The 18,801-nt window shown below is 42.9% G+C and overlaps 1 protein-coding gene across 1 annotated transcript in view; it reads right to left on the bottom strand.

The window, feature by feature from the left end:
* LOC145402329 (uncharacterized) overlaps positions 1–18,801 on the bottom strand; it is a 67,007-nt gene that overhangs the window by 31,964 nt on the left and 16,242 nt on the right. The window contains exons 6-9 of the mRNA XM_080274475.1: positions 16,451–16,660; positions 12,333–12,673; positions 9,954–10,077; positions 5,747–6,155 (exon numbers count right to left, since the gene is read on the bottom strand). Of these exons, the coding sequence (XP_080130601.1) occupies positions 5,747–6,155; positions 9,954–10,077; positions 12,333–12,673; positions 16,451–16,660 (1,084 nt within the window). The remainder of the gene's footprint in view (positions 1–5,746; positions 6,156–9,953; positions 10,078–12,332; positions 12,674–16,450; positions 16,661–18,801) is intronic.

Raw genomic sequence — 18,801 nt, 5'->3', positions numbered from 1 at the left:
AGTAACTTTTTCACTTCCATGTTCACTTTCCTGTTTCTTATCACTGCTTTCAAGGAACCAGTATCCTTTCTTCCTTCTTGTACCTTTTCAAGCACTTCACCCTCTAAACTTCCATCCTTACTCATCACACTACCCAAGTACTTAACTGCACTCACATTTTCCATTTCCTCCTCATCCAACCTAACTGTACATTCACAGACTTCATTTCTCTCAAAGACCATAACTTTACTCTTCCCTACATTCACCTTTAGATTCCATTTATTACAAACTCTCTCAAACTCATTCACCAAGCCTTGTAGCTCCCCTTTGCCTTCACTTAACAACACAGTATCATCTGCGAACAACAGTACAGGGTACACTACCCTCTCTCATTAGGGCCGATCCAACATCCCCTGCCCTACCTTGTATCTCTTTTATAACCTCATCCATATACAGACTGAACAACCATGGAGACATGACACATCCCTGTTTCAATCCAACCTTCAAACAGAAAAATTCACTCAGCTCACTCTCCACATGCACTGCAGCCTTGGCACCCTCATACATACTCCTCACAGCCTTCAGCAACTTCCCATCTACTCCATATTTTCTTAATACTTTCCACAATCCTTGTCTATCCACCCTGTCATATGCTTTCTCCAAATCCATGAAGGCTACATACAACTTCTTTCCTTTCTCTAGAAACTTTTCCACTAAAGATATAAGAATGAATATCTGATCTACACAACCTCTTCCCTTCCTAAAACCTCCCTGTTCTTCTCCAACGAATTACTCTGACATTTCCCTGACTCTGTCAGTAAGTATCCAACCATATACTTTTTCTATTACACTAAGAAGACAAATGCCCCTGTGATTACCACACACTTCATCTTCCCTTTTTCCTTTATGAAAGGAAAATGATTATACCTGACTTCCAATCCTCCAGGATTCTACCTTCCTCCCAGGCCAATCTGCACATCTTTCACATCCATTCTACTACTATCTCTTCCTCATGCTTCAGCATTTCACCACACACTCCATCAATTCCTGGGGCTTTCCCCATTTTAACTTTCTTCACTGCTTCCACAACTTCCATCCTACTGATTTTTTCCTCTCTTCTGACATCCCTCCTTCTCCCAGCCATTCCCCAGCCACTTACTGTATATTCGCATTACTTTCATTCTCTATGTTCAACAATTCCTTAATGTTTTCTCTTCATCTGCTCATTTTTTCTCTCTTCTCCACTGGTAATATACCATTTTTATCTTTCATTTCCCAGCTAACTTCTTTGGCACCCTGTCTAACTTTCTTTACCTATTTCCAGAACATTTTCTTACATTCCCTCCACTTTACATTCAAGTTCCTTCCAAATTCCTCATCCACTCTCTTCTTACTCTCTCTCACTAATCTTTTCACCTCTCTCTTCTTCTCTACATACAACTCTCTCTTTCACCTCTCAACTTCTTCCATGCCTGTTTCTCATCCACTCACTATATGCTTTCTTCTTTTGTGCCACAGCCTGTCTCGCCTCTTCAGTCCACCTTGCTGTTCCCTGCACCCCCTTTTGTCTTCTCTTCACACCAAACACCATCTCACATGTTGAACACATTTCTTCTGTGAATATCTTGAACACACCTTCCACGTCCCCCATCTACTCCAACCTTTTTTCCATCCTCTAGTAACTTTTCTATTCTCCTTGTATATATTACTTCCTCCTGTCCTTCCCTTCTTCTATTTCTCCATTTCATTTGGATTTTAATTCTGGCCACCACCAAGTGGTGGTCCGAAAGTCCATTCCCCCAACCTCTATATACTCTTGCATCCATTACAATCCATTACACACCTTCTCATCCTTTCATCCACACACACACAATCAATCATTGCCTTCCGTTCATTCAGTTCATCACCCACCCTTCTCATCACTCGCCATGTACACCTGCGGATCAATTTGTGCCTGAAGAGGATATTAGCTATCACCAGCCCCCTCCTGGCACAAATGTCCACTAAAGCACTGCCATTCTCGTCCATCTCTGCAGGCACACCCCACTCACCTACTACTCCATCCATCTTCCCATTCCCTACTTTTCCATTCATATCTCCAATCAAAAACACTCTCTCACTCTTTTCAAACTTTTCCATGCATGCTTCCACATTTGTCCAGAACTCTTCTCTCACTCTGGACGATCTTGTGGTGGTGCATACACACACACACACACAATCGCCCACATTTGTAGTCCAACTTTCAATCTTACCCACACGATCCTTGAGCCAACTGATCCATGCTGTCTTATATTCTCCTTCCATCTGTTACAATACACACTCCTTCACAATTTATGTTACTTCCTTTGTTATCCCAATATTAATTTCTGAAAATGTTCTCTAAGCACACAGTAAATAATCTGGGTGAAACTGTGTCTCCTTGTCTAACACCTTTCTTTATTGGTATTTTCTGGTTGTCCTTATGGAGTTTCATGGTGGCCATGCTACCTCTATAAATATCTTTTAGTACTTTAACATAAGTGTTTTCTACTGTTTTTCTTCAAACTGCTCTCATCACTGCAGATGTTTCAACTGACTCAAATGCTTTTCTTATAATCAACAAATGCCATGCCCAAAGGTTTCTTATACAGTATTCTGAAGTTCTCTTGATCATCTGGTTACTGTAATAGCTTTAATATGGTCTGTAGTCGAGAAACCACTTCAAAACCCTGCCTGTTCTCTTGACTAGGTTGGATCTAAGATAGGACTTTTGTGAAAAGTTTGTACACAATAGGTAGAAGACTAACTGGACAATAGTTCTTTAGGGCTTTGGTGTCACTTTTGTGATGCAGAATAATGAATGCCTTTTTCCATTATTTGGGTACAGCTTTTACTTCTAAACATTTTGCAAATACCTTTCCTAGTTCATTTAATGCAGTCACTTGCATTCAGTGATCAGCTGTGACACCATCATCATCTACTGCTTTACCTTTCCTCACTGCTCTCAAAACATTTCTTACTTCATCTAATGTAACACTGGGGATGACTGTGTCTAATGTTTCCCTTGCCTGAAATGACTTTTCAGCAACAGTACTGCTAGTGTAAAGTTTTGTATAAAATTCTTCTGCTATTTTGACCACTTCACTTTTGTTGTTCGCTACTACTCCAAGAGAGCTTGAGACATCATTTGGTTTATTCCTAAGCCAACCCTCTGCTTGGTTGCCTCCAGGCTTCCTCCATTCTTTCAAGTTTCTTCAATTCTGTTATCTTACACTTCTGAATATCTTCATTTTTCTTCTTGTGGAAATTTTCTGTATCTCAGCTGCTTCAATGTGATCTCTTCTTGTCCTTACAGTCATGTTCCTTCTCTTCTTTATAAGGTCCTTTGTACTCTATGAGTGTTTGTTACTGATGTCTTGTGGTTTCCTGATCCTATTTCTGGAGTTGCTGCGTTTACTATTCTCGTGAATCTTTCATTAATGTGTTCTAAGTCGGTACTGTATTTACAATATCCATCAACTGTGAGCATTATTCTGAATTAACAAGCCAAAATTTACTGCCTTCTCCCTCACTGCTACAAGGTTTGACTTGTTTCCTTTGGATTAGCCTCTCCTTTTCTATTCTGAGGGCTAATACTACTTGGATTCTCACCATTCTCGAATCACTTTCTTCATTCACTCATTCAGTGCAGTTACATTTTTCAACATAAAGGCATGTGATTTACAATACGGATGAAATCTATTTCACTTTTTGCTTTATCATTTGGCCCCTTCTAAGACCACGTCATACTTGCTTTCTTCTGAAAGAATGTGTTCTTCACTCTCACACAATTCCCTTCAGTATATGTCATTAATATGTCACCTCTCACATTCCAAATACCCACTCCAAAATACCCTACTGCATTCTCACCTACTCTTTTGCCAACCTTTGCATTAAAGTCTCCCATCACAAAGGTATATTAGCTTTTGTGCTTATTCATTGCTTCCTTTACATCTTAACAGAATTTTTCAGCTTCGTCATTGTCATAAGATGATGCTGGTGCACAGACCTGGATTAAGGCACACCTATTGGATTAAGCCTGTGTAGGTTTATATCCATGGGGTGGTTGGGGTTTATTGGTAATGTAATGCCATTCAGGGATGAGTGAGGCTGGTCACTCTCATCTTAAATGTCAGGACCAACTTGTCCAGCCTCGAGCTCCCATGCTTCTCATGGGCAACATAGGATTGGATGATGGATGGATGGATGCATCTCTTGTTCAGTTTTATTATTAAGCCTGCCACTCTCTCATTTATACTAAAGAACTCTTTAATGTTGCCACTGCAGTGTTTCAATGTTCCTCCTTTGCTTGTTTGCCTCTGAAGCAAAGTGTGAGACCATCAGACAATTCTATAAATGCCTCACCTCATCTTCTGACCTCGCTAAGACCTATGATATCCCAATTTACATCTCTCAGTTCTTCAGGAAGAATATTTAAGTTAGTTTCACTAGCAAGTGTTGGGATGCTGTAGGTACCAAGATGCAATTTCCAAAGGTAACTATCTTTCTTTCCCAGAGATTCTTTGCATTCCATGCTTTGGATCAGGTCTGACCCATGCCACAGGCAGCTACTCTGTTCCTGCTGGGTACTTGGGGCCATGGCCTGGTAGAACTAGTCAAGAACTAGTAATGGTGGTTTAGAAATGAGGTTTGAGCAGGTACCTCACAATGCCGGGTCCAGCATTTACTGCAAAGGGAACATTTTTTTATCTGATCCGTCACAGTGAAACTGCATAGTATGACTGCAACTGACTTGCACAGCTCCACCGCTCATTGGGATGCACAAACTTCTTTGTCATGGCAAGGCATTAACCGCAAAGACGACACTTTTTATCTGATCCCTAACAATGAAACTGTCTAGTGTTGGTGCATCGGACTTGTATAGCTCCAATTATCACTCGGATGTACTAGCTTCTTCACGATGACAGGGCAATTACTGTACTGCAATCCTTCTGCCTATGGATGACTTTACACTCCCCCTTTTGTCTTTCTTTCCTTCATTCTTTCCTGTTCTTTCTGCCTATGGTTGACTCTACGCTATGTGACAAGCCAAATGGCTTCCTGTACACCAGGAAACCATTTACTATGCTGGGTGGTAACCATATAACCAAATTATGGCACCTGGTGGTTTAGAGGGTAATTGTGGCACTCCAATCAGAGTGAGCTGGTGAAGGTTTATATCCAAGGGGTGGCTGGGGTTATTGCTCCCATAATGCCACTCAGGGATGAGTGAGGCTGGTCACTCTCATCTTAAATGTCTGGACCAACTTGCCTAGCCCCGGGCTCCTACGCTCCTCACGGGGCAGTGTAGGATTGGATGATGGATGGATGGATGGAACACTTTTTATCTGATCCTTAACAATGACACTGCCTAGTATGGTTGCACCTGACTTGTATCATTCCACTTATCACTGGGATGCCCAAGCATCTTCCCCATGGCAAGGCAGTGTTCCTTCAAACACTGCGACACAAGGTAAAGTGGAAAAAAGCAATGATAGTATCTCTGTACAAAGTAATGTTAGTTGAAGTTCTTATGTATTAACTATGGAAAAACAGTAACTGGAAAAAAATAACACACGTCAGATTATCAAGCTCTTACAAATCGTCACAGAGTTGCAACTGCAGCTGCTGTTGGTGTTGCTTGTTGATGCCGATGGGATGCTGGATGTGTGCATAAGTGTAGTAGCTGAGGTAGAGGAAGGAGAAAGCATGCAACAGCTAACTACTCCAAATTATTGTATATACAGACCTGCCCTGATGAGTATCTGAGCCAGGTAGAGGTGGCCTCCCAGGACAGCATGATGGAGGGCACACTGTCCTTCCTTGTCACGATGGTCCAGAGAAGCTCCAGCTTTAGCTAGGATCTTTACTATCTGTGCATGGCCTGCCTGAGCAGCATGAAGGAGTGGTGTACGTCCATCATGTCCACATGTGTCCAAAGGTGCTCTCAGCTTCAAAAGAACCAGTATAGTGGCCACATGCCCCGCACCTGCTGCAATGTGCAGTGCTGTGCAGCCTCTGGGGTCAGTGCGAGTGAGTGATGCACCATGACGTACCATTCCAGCCAGGGCAGAGTCAGCACCACATGCTGCTGCCCACAATAGTGCAGTGTGACCATCCTTTGTAGGGTCATCACGTACACATGGCTGACGCATCAACTGCCAATAACATGAAAAATATAAACTTGAAGAAATCAGAGTGAGAAGAGTACAAACTGTTACACAATCACATTCCCTATAACATCCTTTATAATACATACATGTATATAGAGGTACTTGTCAAAGCCTGTCAAAAATTTGCTTGCTGTGATAAAAAGCTGACAATGTAAAATGTAATGTTAAATACTGCATAATTATTAGTTACATCAGGCAAAATCTAAAGGATAGTTTTAATCATTATTTGTGGCAGTGATATACAGGAAATCATGGGAAGGATCACTGAGTACCAAGGATGAAAGACAAACAGCAACTAAAGGACATGTCACAAGCAGAAGTGATGCAACTGTAATTCATATATGAAGCACAGAGAAGCACACAGATATACATGGGATAAACATATTAGAGAGAATGTTGAAAAAAGCCTAGGTGACGACATGCTTGTGGGAAAAAGAGAGAGGACTGGGAGTGCTGTTGACATGAGGGATATGACAGGATGATGTGGAGGTTTGTCTAATCATATAATTGTCGTACCGTATACAGCACGCTACAAGGTAAAACAGAGAAGAACATTTTTAGATACGGGGAAGTGGAATACCCTAACTGAAAGACTGAAAGTGAAGGTGAGAAACATGGCAATGGAATATCATTACCTGTATGTGCTTTAGACAGTTTAGGAGGTAGCTCCTTGACTGCGACATTCCTTTTCAGGTCCAACTGACAGGCTGTGACATTCCTTTTAAAATCCACTAATTGATTTCAAAAGCTGCGCCCTGTATTTTGGCGCAAGTACTTTGTGTATTCATCCGCCCAAACTTAGGGTTGCCAGTTTGTCCTTTTAGCATCCTCCACACTGCATCATGCAACCACATGAGCCCAGTTTTCTTCAAGAAGTCATGGCAGCTACAGGTGGTCTGTAGTATTCGCCCCAGCCCTCAACTTTGCGTAGTGTTACCAAGAAAAGAGGTGCCAGAGGTCATATTCCACAGAAAAGGGTGTATGCACCTACTAGCGACAGAAATTCTAGTGTGGAATACACTGTAAAACCTCTGTAAAAATAAGCCAGCACACGCTCCAAGTGATGCCAACCTACCTATGTTACACCATCAAAGTCTCCGGGGCTTTCATTTGGTCCAGATGAAAGTGACTGGGAATATAGTGAACTTATTGAGGATGATAGTGATGAAGATGTGAGTGAGGGAAATGAAGATCTGGCACTGACTCTTCCCAGTGCAGGGGAGGAAAGCAAGATGGAGGGAGGTAGCACAGCCATGACTCACACTCACGTGACAATGCCCATTCCCTTGCACCATCACACACAACTCCAAACCTCACCTTCCTCTGTATCTAAATGGCCACAACAAGCAAAGTGATGATTATACCAGGAAGCATCACCATCATCATCATCATCATCATCATCCCAGCCAACACCAGCATCTTACAAGGAAGATTAATCACCACCACCCAGCTCACCCACTGCTGCCCCAGCACCATCAGAACCACCACCTCCACCCAGCTCACCCACCGCTGCCCCAGCATCAGCACCACCACCTCCACCCACTTTGCCCACCGCTGCCCCAGTGCCACCACCACCACCTGTTGCTGACGCTTCACTCACATTTACGTGGACTGAGGGAAGTGATTTTCTCCCTATTCTCCCTCAGTTTGAGGCAAGCACTGCGGGGTTACCGATGAGTGGCCACACTCTCCAGATGCCCCAGAGGTTGATTACTTTGAAGCTTTTATTGGCGATGATGTGGCCAACATTATTTGTGAACAGACAAATCTTTATTACAAGTTTGTAATGCAGTACCATGTTTTCAGCCCCAGGCTGCATATAAACAGGTACAGTAGACAGGTGTTGCGAAGGAAGAACTAATGTCGTTCTTGGCATTGCTCATGCTAATGCCACGTAGTAAAAAACACGTGCTGAATGACTACTGGCAAAATGATGCCCTCATACCTACAAATACAGTATATGCCACGCATTCAGTTCTTGGTGCTGCTAAAATTCTTGAACTTTGCCAACACTAGGCATCCCTCCAACACTGATTGGAAAATTTGGGACCTGTTCCAGCTGCTAAGGGGGAAGTTTCCAAGTACTCCGCCCCTTTTCAGAAATTGTTTTTGATGAATCCCTTGTACTGTTTAGAGAGCAACTTGTCTTCAAACAGTACATCCCATCTAACTAGCACCGCTTTGGGATAAAGTTATTTGTAATTTGTGACTGTCACACAGGGTATGTCCTGGACATGCTAGCCTACACAGCCACAGACATTGACATACCACGCAACGATCCAGTCAAGAAGATGATGGACAGGTATCTCAGCCATGGAAACATCCTTTATACCAATAACTGGTATACAAGCCCTTCCTTGGTGTAATTCCCGCTTTCAAACCGCACTGGTTCCTGTGGCACGGTTCATATAACTGTCTCACAATAAACTCCACTGACCCAAGTCTGCCTATTTCATCATCCCACTACGAAGAGGATAACAACAGAGAAGGCCTACACTGACACCTCCTACAATGCCTCACCATTACTCTCTCCTAGTGCCCCTCCCATCAACAATTCAACCAGATAACCTTCTCTATATAATTACACCCTTCAGCTACGTTCACTTATACTGGTGGCTAGCGGTAAAAATGAACTGACTACAATCAAACCAACCCTAACTAGTTTACAGCTACGCAGCAGACTTACATTGGTGGCTAGCGGTAATAACAAACCAACTATGTCCACTTACACTGACAGCAACGGTGAACAACAGTAAACTATGACAAACTACGTTCACTTACACTGGTGGCCAACGATAACAACGAACCAACTACGTTCACTTACATTGGTGGATAGTGGTAACAATGAACCGACTACGATCAAACCCAGCCTTACGTGGTAAACTACGATAAATTACGTCCACTTACATTGGTGGCTAGCAGTAACAACGAACTAACTACATTTACATATATTGGTGGCTAGCGGTAACAATGAACCACCTATGTTTCATTTACATTGGTGGCTAGCGGTAAAAACGGTAAACCACAACAAACTATGCCTTATGAGTTTATACAAAGCTCATCAATATACGCAGCAGACTACTCTCCTGAACCGCTATAACGGTAAACTATGACAAACTGTGTTCACTGAGGTCCGGCATCCGGATACTGAACACATCCAGATAACTGAGGGATCACTGTACATATAGCAAGCCAGCAATGTGAGAAAGATGGTATGGTATTTACTGTATGGCATCTCTTTTGTCTTTCCTTCCTTCATTCTTTCCTGTTCCTTCTGCCTACGGGTGACTCTACACTAACTGACACGCCAAATGGTTTCCTGTACACCAGGAAACCATTTACTATGCTGGGTGGTAACCAAATAACTAAATTATGGCACCTGGTGGTTTAGTGGGTAATTGCGGCGCTCCAATCGAATTGAGCCAGTGAAGGTTTATATCCATGAGGTGGTTAGGGTTACTGCTCAGGTAATGCCACTCAGGGATGAGTGAGGCTGGTCACTCTCATCTTAACTGTCAGGACCAAGCTGCCTGGCCCCGGGTTCCTACGCTCCTCATGGGACAACGTAGGATTGGATGATGAATGGATGCATGGATAAAAAAAAGGGTCTGAGAAGAAGAGGAAAAGATTAGGAAAGACTTTACATGTAAATTGTGTGGAAGGAATGCTGCTGAGTGCTGTAAAGAGGTTTTATGATGACAGTGAAAAAGGTGTTAGAGCTTAATATAGGTCTGAATCCAAAGTACATGTCTGTGCACAGTACATGCACCTACCAGTGCTTACCAGTTCAACTGTGTATGTGTGGTCGAGTCGAGCAGCGTAGTGGAGTGGTGTTGCTCCATACACATCAACAGCTCCAAGGTGGCTTCCACGTTCTACCAAACGTCCCACAATGGCTGTTAGGCCTCTGAAAGTGATGGAGGAGATGGTGGTAAACTTGAGGTATACAAACAGGTGAACTGTAGGGAAAACTAATGATTACAATGGTATGGAATCAAGAACAGGGAAATAAATTCAGATGAAGTTAATAAGACCGTGAGAGATAGCAGGATCAAAGTGTAGGCCCATAACCTCTATTCCTATTAGACCCAAATGCAGAAGTATCTATCTATCTATCTATATACTTAGGCTGCTTCCCCCAAGGAAAGGGAGGTAGCCGAGACAGGACAACACACTCCCCATTTACTCATCCATTCAAACGCATTCATTCGCATCTTAGCCCCAAAGAGGAGAACGGACAGATCCTCACCGCACCACACCGCACAAGGGTCAACTGCGCAACGCAATCAGTGACATCCACAGCAGGGCCCGACAGCAGAACTGGTTTACCCCTGCCACATCATAACAGACCCATCCCCTTACCCGCACCTGACCTGACTAGCTGATCAGACCAAAAGCGGGAGAATATCCCCTCAGGGCTGCGTCATCATTTATTCATTCACAATTTCTCTCCATTTATTTCTGTCACAAACAGTCACTCTTCCTTGCTCAACAGACATCCCTCTCGCATCCAGCGCTCTCTTCACACTGTCCATCCATCCTATTCGTGGTCTTCCTCTCAGCCTTACACCTCTCACATCAGATCTAGTTATCTTTCTCACCAATCGTTCATTATCCATTCTCTCCATATGCCCAAACCATCGCAACACCCTCTGCTCAGCTCTACCAGCCATCTCCTGAACAACTCCAGTTCTCCTTTGCACTTAATCATTTTGCACTCAATCCATACGCGTCACTCCACACATACTCCTCAGACACCTCATCTCCATTAGATTCAAACTTTTCCTCTCTGCTACACCCATATTCCATGTTTCAGCCCCATATAACGCAGTCGGTACCACAACACCCTCATACAGCCTTCTCTTTACATCCATTCTAAGCAAACTACATCTAAACACTTTTTTCATTCCTCCCAGCACCTTTCCTACTTCATTTATTCTAAACTTCACTTCTGCATCTCTTCTTTCATCCACAGCAACATGTGACCCTAGATATTACTCTACCTCCTCAAGCAACCCACCATTCAAAACTATATTCATCCCTCTACCATCTACCAACCTCGTACACTTCATCACTTTACTCTTATTCTCATTTACTTTCAATCTCCTCCTTTCACACACCCTTCCAAACTCCTCTACCAACTGTCTCAATCTCTCCTCTGAATCAGCCACCAGTGCAGTACCATCTGCAAACAGCAGCTGCTTCAGATTCCACTCTCCACCATCAACATTCACCAGACTCAGACCTCCACCTAAAACTCTTGCATTCACCTCCCTTACAACACCATCCATGTAAATATTAAACAACCAAGGTGACATCACACATCCCTGTCGCAGCCCCACTCTCACAGGAAACCAATCACTCACAGCATTTCCCACTCTTACACATGCTCTACTATTTACATAAAAAATTTTCACCCCATTTAGTAACCTACCATCAAGTCCATACATTCTTAAAACAGTCCACAAAGCCTCCCTATCAATTCTATCATACGCTTTCTCTAAATCCATAAATGCCCAAAACACATCCTTGCCTTTTGCTAAATACATTTCACACACTTGTCTCACAGCAAACACCTGATCCACGCATCCCCTCCCTCTCCTGAAGCCACACTGCTCCTCACCAATCACACCCTCTGTACCCTCTCTAACTCTCATAATTAACACTCTACCATACACCTTACCTACAACACTCAACAGACTTATACCCCTAAAGCTAGTACATTCATACTTATCACCCTTGCCAGGAAAGCCCGGGTGAATTCAAAATAACACAGAATTACAAAAGTGACACCCCGTGGTATGATCCCTTGTGCCTGAGCGTCATGAAATTGTTGCCCTGCGGTTACGGGGTTAAGAAGCCAGTGTTTATTTTCGCCTCTGCTGATCTTGTGTACAGTACACCTAAATGCTGACCATAGGAAGAACAACTCACTGGGCAATGTCCTTCTTGTACTGAACTACTGCTGTTGGAGCCTGTGGCAATGTGGGATGGAGACGTAACAATACTGTCATCCTGATCTCCAAAAGCACTTCCACACTGTATATATATACAGTATACATATATATATATAAGTAGGGGAAAATACAAATGCTTCAAAGCAAATCTCTCATGTACCATGTATGCAACTTTATGTCACATTGTAATACACCAAATACTTACCTATTGCAGGCCCAGTGGAGTGCCGTTCTGAATTGGTTATCAGTCAGGTCCACATTACACTTGGGAACACTGAGTATGACATCCACAGTATCCTTCCTAGCCTCTGCAACAGCCAAATGTAAAGCTGTTATGCCGTCAAAGTCTTGCCAGTTGACACTTAACGGTGCTGCTCCAATCAAAGTTCTCACACAATTTTTGGCTCCCTCTGCTTTACTCATGGAGGCCCAATGCAGCGGTGTCTTGCCCTCTTGGTCTGGCATAAGGTTATTTGCATTATGTTTTATAAGAAGGCGAACATTCTCCTCAGAACCATATGCTGCAGCCCAGTGAAGTGGTGTTCTCTGATATCATAAAGAGGTGAGTAAATTAAACCTACCCACTTCAGCTGGAAGTTATGTATATACAGCACAGTATATCTATCCCCCATCCAATCCTTTCTTGCCCTATAAAAATTATATGGGTCTGGGACTATGTGACTTCAAAAATTTTAAACAAGTGACCAATCACTAGTCTCTGAATGGCAGTGTGTAAACAAAAACTTCAACCTCTCTTCAACCTAAACCATTAGCTTAAACTAGCTAGAGTGTTTTAACCCTCTAAACCATCAGGTATCCATTAACTAGTTATATAGTTCCACCTACATGGAGGATGTGGAAGCCATATGCAAGATATTCACAAAAGAAATCTTTGAAGAATGTGAAACCGTGTGTGGGGTGAAGAGAAGACAAAACGGGGTGCAAGGAACAGCATGGTGGAATAAAGAGTTGAGACTGGCTGTGGCACAAAAGAAGAAAGCATATAGTGAGTGGATGAGAAACAGGCATGGTGGAAGTTGAGAGAAGAAAGAGAGAGTTATATGTAGAGAGGAAGAGAGAGAGGTGACAAGATTAGCAAGAGTGAGAAGAAAGTGGATGAGGAATCTGGAAGGAATTTGAGTGTAAAGTGGAGGGAATGTAAGAAAATGATCTGGAAAGAGGTAAAGAGAATTAGACAGAGTGATAAAGACGTAAGTCGGGGAGTGAAAGATAAAAATGGTGGATTGCAAGTGGAGAAGGGAGAATATGTCAGCAGATGGAGAGAACACTTTATGGGCTGTTAAACAAAGAGAATGAAAGTAATGTGAGTATAAGTAGCTGGGGAATGGCTGAAAGAAGAGAGGAAGAAATCAGAATGATGGAAGTAGAGGAAGTAATGAAGAAAGTCAAAATAGGCAAAGCCCGAGGAACTGATGGAGTGTGTGGTGAAATGCTGAAGCATGGGGGAAAGACAGCAGCAGAATGGATATGGAAGATGTGCAGATTGGCCTAGGAGGAAGGTAGGGTCCAAGAGGATTGGAAGTCAGGTATAATTATTCCCCTGTACAAAGGAAAAGGGGAAAAAAAAGTGTGTGGTAATCATAGGGGCATATGTCTTCTTACTGTAATGGGAAAAGTATATGGTAGGATACGTATCAAAAAGGTTAGGGAAAAAAACAGAGGAATTAGTTGGTGATGAACATGGAGGTTTTAGGAGGGGAAGAGGCTGTATAGATCTGATATTCATTCTTAGATCTTTAGTGGAAAAGTATCTGCAGAAGGGAAAGAAATTGTATGCAACCTTCATGGATTTGAAGAAACCATATGACAAAGTGGATAGAAAAGGAATGTGGAAAGCATTAAGAATATATGGAGTAAATGGGAAGTTGCTGAAAGCCATGAAGAGTATGTATGAGAGTGCTAAGACTGCACTGTGTGTGTGTGTGTGTGTGTGTGTGTGTGTGTGTGTGTGTGTGTGTGTGTGTGTGTGTGTGTGTGTGTGTGTGTGTGTGTGTGTGTGTGTGTGTGTGTGTGTGTGTGTGTGTGTGTGTGTGTGTGTGTGTGTGTGTGTGTGTGTGTGTGTGTGTGTGTGTGTGTGTGTGTGTGTGTGTGTGTGTGTGTGTGTGTGTGTGTGTGTGTGTGTGTGTGTGTGTGTGTGTGTGTGTGTGTGTGTGTGTGTGTGTGTGTGTGTGTGTGTGTGTGTGTGTGTGTGTGTGTGTGTGTGTGTGTGTGTGTGTGTGTGTGTGTGTGTGTGTGTGTGTGTGTGTGTGTGTGTGTGTGTGTGTGTGTGTGTGTGTGTGTGTGTGTGTGTGTGTGTGTGTGTGTGTGTGTGTGTGTGTGTGTGTGTGTGTGTGTGTGTGTGTGTGTGTGTGTGTGTGTGTGTGTGTGTGTGTGTGTGTGTGTGTGTGTGTGTGTGTGTGTGTGTGTGTGTGTGTGTGTGTGTGTGTGTGTGTGTGTGTGTGTGTGTGTGTGTGTGTGTGTGTGTGTGTGTGTGTGTGTGTGTGTGTGTGTGTGTGTGTGTGTGTGTGTGTGTGTGTGTGTGTGTGTGTGTGGAAAGTGAACTGAGTGAATTTTTCTATCTGAATGTTGGACTGAAACAAGGATGTGTCATGTCCCCCATTGTTTTTCAAAACGTATATGGATGAGGTTGTAAAAGAGTTACATGGTAGGGCAGTGGATGATGAAGTGACCCTAATGAGAGAGGGCAATGTTTGGAAAATGCCTGTACTATTGTTTGCAGATGATACTGTATTGTTAAGTGAAGACAAAAGGGAAATGCAAGGCTTGGTGAATGAGTTTGAGAGAGTGTGTAAGAAATGGACTCTAAACGTGAATGTTGGGATGAGTAATATTAAGGTCTTCGAGAGAAATGAAGTCACTGAATGTACAGTGAGGTTGGATGAGGAGGAAATGGAAAATGTGATTGCGTTTAAGTACAGTACTTGAGTAGTGTAATGAGTATGGATGGAAGTTTAGAGGGTGATGTGCTTGAAAGGGTACAACAGGGAAGAAAGGTTGCTGGTTCTTTGAAAGCAGTGATAAGAAAAAGAGAAGTGAGCACGAACGTAAAATAGTTGCTGCATGACAGCATTGTGATACCAATCCTAACATATGGAAATGAAGCTTGGACCATTATGATCTTTGCGAGAAATGAAGTCACGGAAAGTACAGTGAGGCTGGATGAGGAGGAAATGGAAAATGTGAGTGTAATTAAGTACTTGGGTAGTGTAATGAGTAAGGATGGAAGTTTAGAGGGTGAAGTGCTTGAAAGGGTACAACAGGGAAGAAAGGTTGCTGGTTCTTTGATAGCAGTGATAAGGAAAAGGGAAGTAAGCATGAAAGTAAAATAGTTGCTGCATGACAGCATTGTGATACCAATCCTAACATATGGAAGTGAAGCTTGGACCTTGTTGGAAGCACACAAGTCAAGAGTGAGAGCAGTGGAAATGACTTATCTGAGAGGAGCATTAGGTGTTATGTGGAAAGGGAGACTGACAAATAGGGAAGTGCTAGAGCGTTGTGATGTGGATGTGATAGAAAGCGTTAGGAGAAATAGACTGAGGTGATTTGGTCATGTTGAGAGGATGGCGAGCGAGAGACTGACGAGGAGAATGTATACGAGTGAGATAGAGGGGGTGAGAGGGAGAGGGAGGCCAAGGATGAGATGGAGGTATGTAGTGGAGAGGTATATGAGAGAGAGGGGTGTAAGTTCAGTGAAATGGCATTGGACAGGGTGAAATGGAGATGATTTGTTTGTGGCCACCCCTTATGGGATTGAGGCATCTGGCAATAGACGGAAAGATAGATAGTTCCATCCAATGTAGTGCATGAGTTTCCAATGGGCATTATGGTACTGTAGATCTACTGGGGATCAGAATTTAGTGAAAGCATAAACAATAACAGAAAAGGAAGAACTTCAATATTTACATGAATTAAAGTCTGAGACTCTTGCAAAAATGTGGAACATGCATATTTGGTTCTGGCTTCTTGGCAACATACCACCTTTTACTCTACTAATCCCACTTATCCTTTCACTCATATACAACAAATGCTTACTACAACTGTCAAATGCCTGCCTAAGAATGTAAGCATTAAAAAAACATGCAATAGAAATTATTTCTAAATGGAGGAAAACTAAGCATGTATATCAGAAACATTTGGAAAATTTAAATGACTTTAATCAAAATACCACAGTAAACAGTAATAGCCTACATAATGAACTTATGGATTAATTCAGTACAATAAAAAATTAACTACCAGTACTGTACATTACAGTAAAGTCTGTCATACTGTGAACTCTCCCTTCCTATATTCCATATGTACCTTCTTGTGATCTTCTGTATCAAGTGTGCCTGGAGCAGTGTACTTAAGGATAGCTTGAAGACATTTGTGGTTTTCATGCACAGCTGCATGGTGGAGTGGTGTCACACCCCTCCTATCCTGGGCCAGCCACACACCAACTGAACTGCCAACCTGATACAGACCCTGACTTTCAACTGCATGCAGGATGGCCTTAATGCAACCCAAGTGGCCCTGAAAGAAATATTTCATTTAAGCTAAGATACCAATAGTACATGTAAATCTGTTATCCCAAAGATTAGAAGATAATGAATTCTATTAACTATTCCCTCTATGCTACAGAAGGAAGCTAAAATGCACAACAGCTTAGGCTGAAAATACCTCTCCTCTAATTCCTTGTAATGGCATATCTACAAGGCAAACCCACAGCTCAACATTTATGTAGCAAAATGCCTCATAGCTTCTATGGCATGATTCAGGGATTTTTACCTCATCTCCTTTAATTAATGTCTCTACAAATATAAAAGGGCTGTAATCTTCATCTGTGCAGTGGCAGTATTGTAACCAATGAGGTCTTGCCTAAGTGACATATTTACTGCTGCCATAAAGTTCAAATTGTGAAAAGTTGTAAATTACCATCTCAGCACTATTGCGGCACCTCAGTTTGGGTTACCTTTCCCATAAGGGTAGTCAAGTCATACCCATACCCCACCTCCTCGTTGTGACCTTGCAAACACCCTGCTTTTTAATTTGTTCTATGTGTTTTTCAGTTTTCTTTTTTCCCCCCCCCAAATCAGAGTGACACAAACGGGGGCAGTGCTACTCTGGTTTATCCCGAGTAGTATTGTATATACTTTTTGCTGTTGCTGTCATTTTGTTTTTGTTTTGTTCTTTCCTTTTTTGCCTACCATGAGTTAACAACACCAGTGTCCTTGCTGCAGTAAGTCTGTAAGAAAAAGTGCACAAGCACTGAAGTGTGCCTACTGCAGTGAGTGGGTTCATTTGGCACGTGAAGGTATGGATGCTAATGATTATCCATTTACGAAGAAGAGCCACCAGCTGGGCTTTCGCTGGCTGTGTAGCCAATATGTTGCACCACCAGATGAGGTCTTGGCTGGTGGAGGAAGCAGAGTCACTAAGAAAGAGCTGGAAAATGAGGTTGTTGGGCCAATCTTTCAGGCTATCAAAGATGTTTCAAACAGACTGAAGGCACTAGATAGAGAACAAGGTCTCATCACCCATGGCTGTCACCTAAGACCATGCCAAATCATTGCGGATACTGTTCAGGGGTCTCTCGTGGGGGAAGGGAAGGATCTGCCTGGGGACATGGTTGAGATCAGTGCTCATGGCCAGAAAAAAGCCATTTGTAGTCAAAAGGTATGGATCGTAAAACCAAAGGGAGGTGCTGACGCTCTGACTAGTCAAATGGGACCAAAAAACATAACAGGTGTACTTGACTCGTACTAGTTGACAGCTGCCTAAAGACCAAGGCTGGTGGGTTATTAACCCCCAAAGTACTAATAGGATCGATCAATCCTTTTCCAGAATTTTGCTTGATGCCTAATAGGATCGACAGAGGAGCCTTCGTAAAAAAAAAACTGCGGACACTAGGCTTTGGCCCAATTGTCACGTATATTGATGCAAACCAATGAGAACTAAGTCCTGAGTAGGGAGCGGGGAGGATCCGGGCCCCTACCCATTGTTGGGGGCAGGGGGAGGGGGGGTGATTCCCCCACCGCCTTCTTGCCACCTACCTCTACCCCAAACCTTTTGTTCCCTCTCCCCCTCCCTCACTTGTGACTGGACTCACAGCTCCTCCTACCAACTCTATAAAGCTGATTTTTTCATGCCACACTCCCCCCACCATCCTCCCTCATTCTCCCCCCTCAACCCTTTCATAGTCCCTCCACCCCTTCATACTCCCTCCACCTCCAGTGGCTACTATCTTGCTGTGGCTGCGTGATAAACATTTGAAATATGAGAATGATATAAACACTGCTGGTGTGTAAAATCAAGATCTTCCATTCTGTAATACCAAAATTAATGTTGGTGCAATTTTTTTTTTCTCTCTCCCTATACTTGTATGCATGGGTTGCCAGTGTCAATTTTTGACAATCTTTGACAGGCTATAGCTCAAGAACCAGCTGGTCTAGAATGCTTTGGTTTGCAGCATAAGTGTGTAAGTTCAAGCTCTAAACCTTGGGCATAACACTTTTTACTTCTGTATGTGTTGAAAAATCGGCTCCATATACTGTACAGGTTTTCAAGGAAGTTCGATCAATCAAATTGCATATCCTAGGGGGTTAATGAAGTTTCTATCAACCGTAGCCAAAGGTGAGGCGGCTGAGGTACCGAGTGATCATTTTGGCTCCAAT

Source organism: Coenobita brevimanus, chromosome 6, assembly GCF_032717465.1.
Source record: "Coenobita brevimanus isolate Jiangsu-jjx chromosome 6, ASM3271746v2, whole genome shotgun sequence".
Classification (NCBI taxonomy): Eukaryota; Metazoa; Arthropoda; class Malacostraca; order Decapoda; family Coenobitidae; genus Coenobita; species Coenobita brevimanus.
This window is presented reverse-complemented; position numbering and strand designations above follow the sequence as displayed.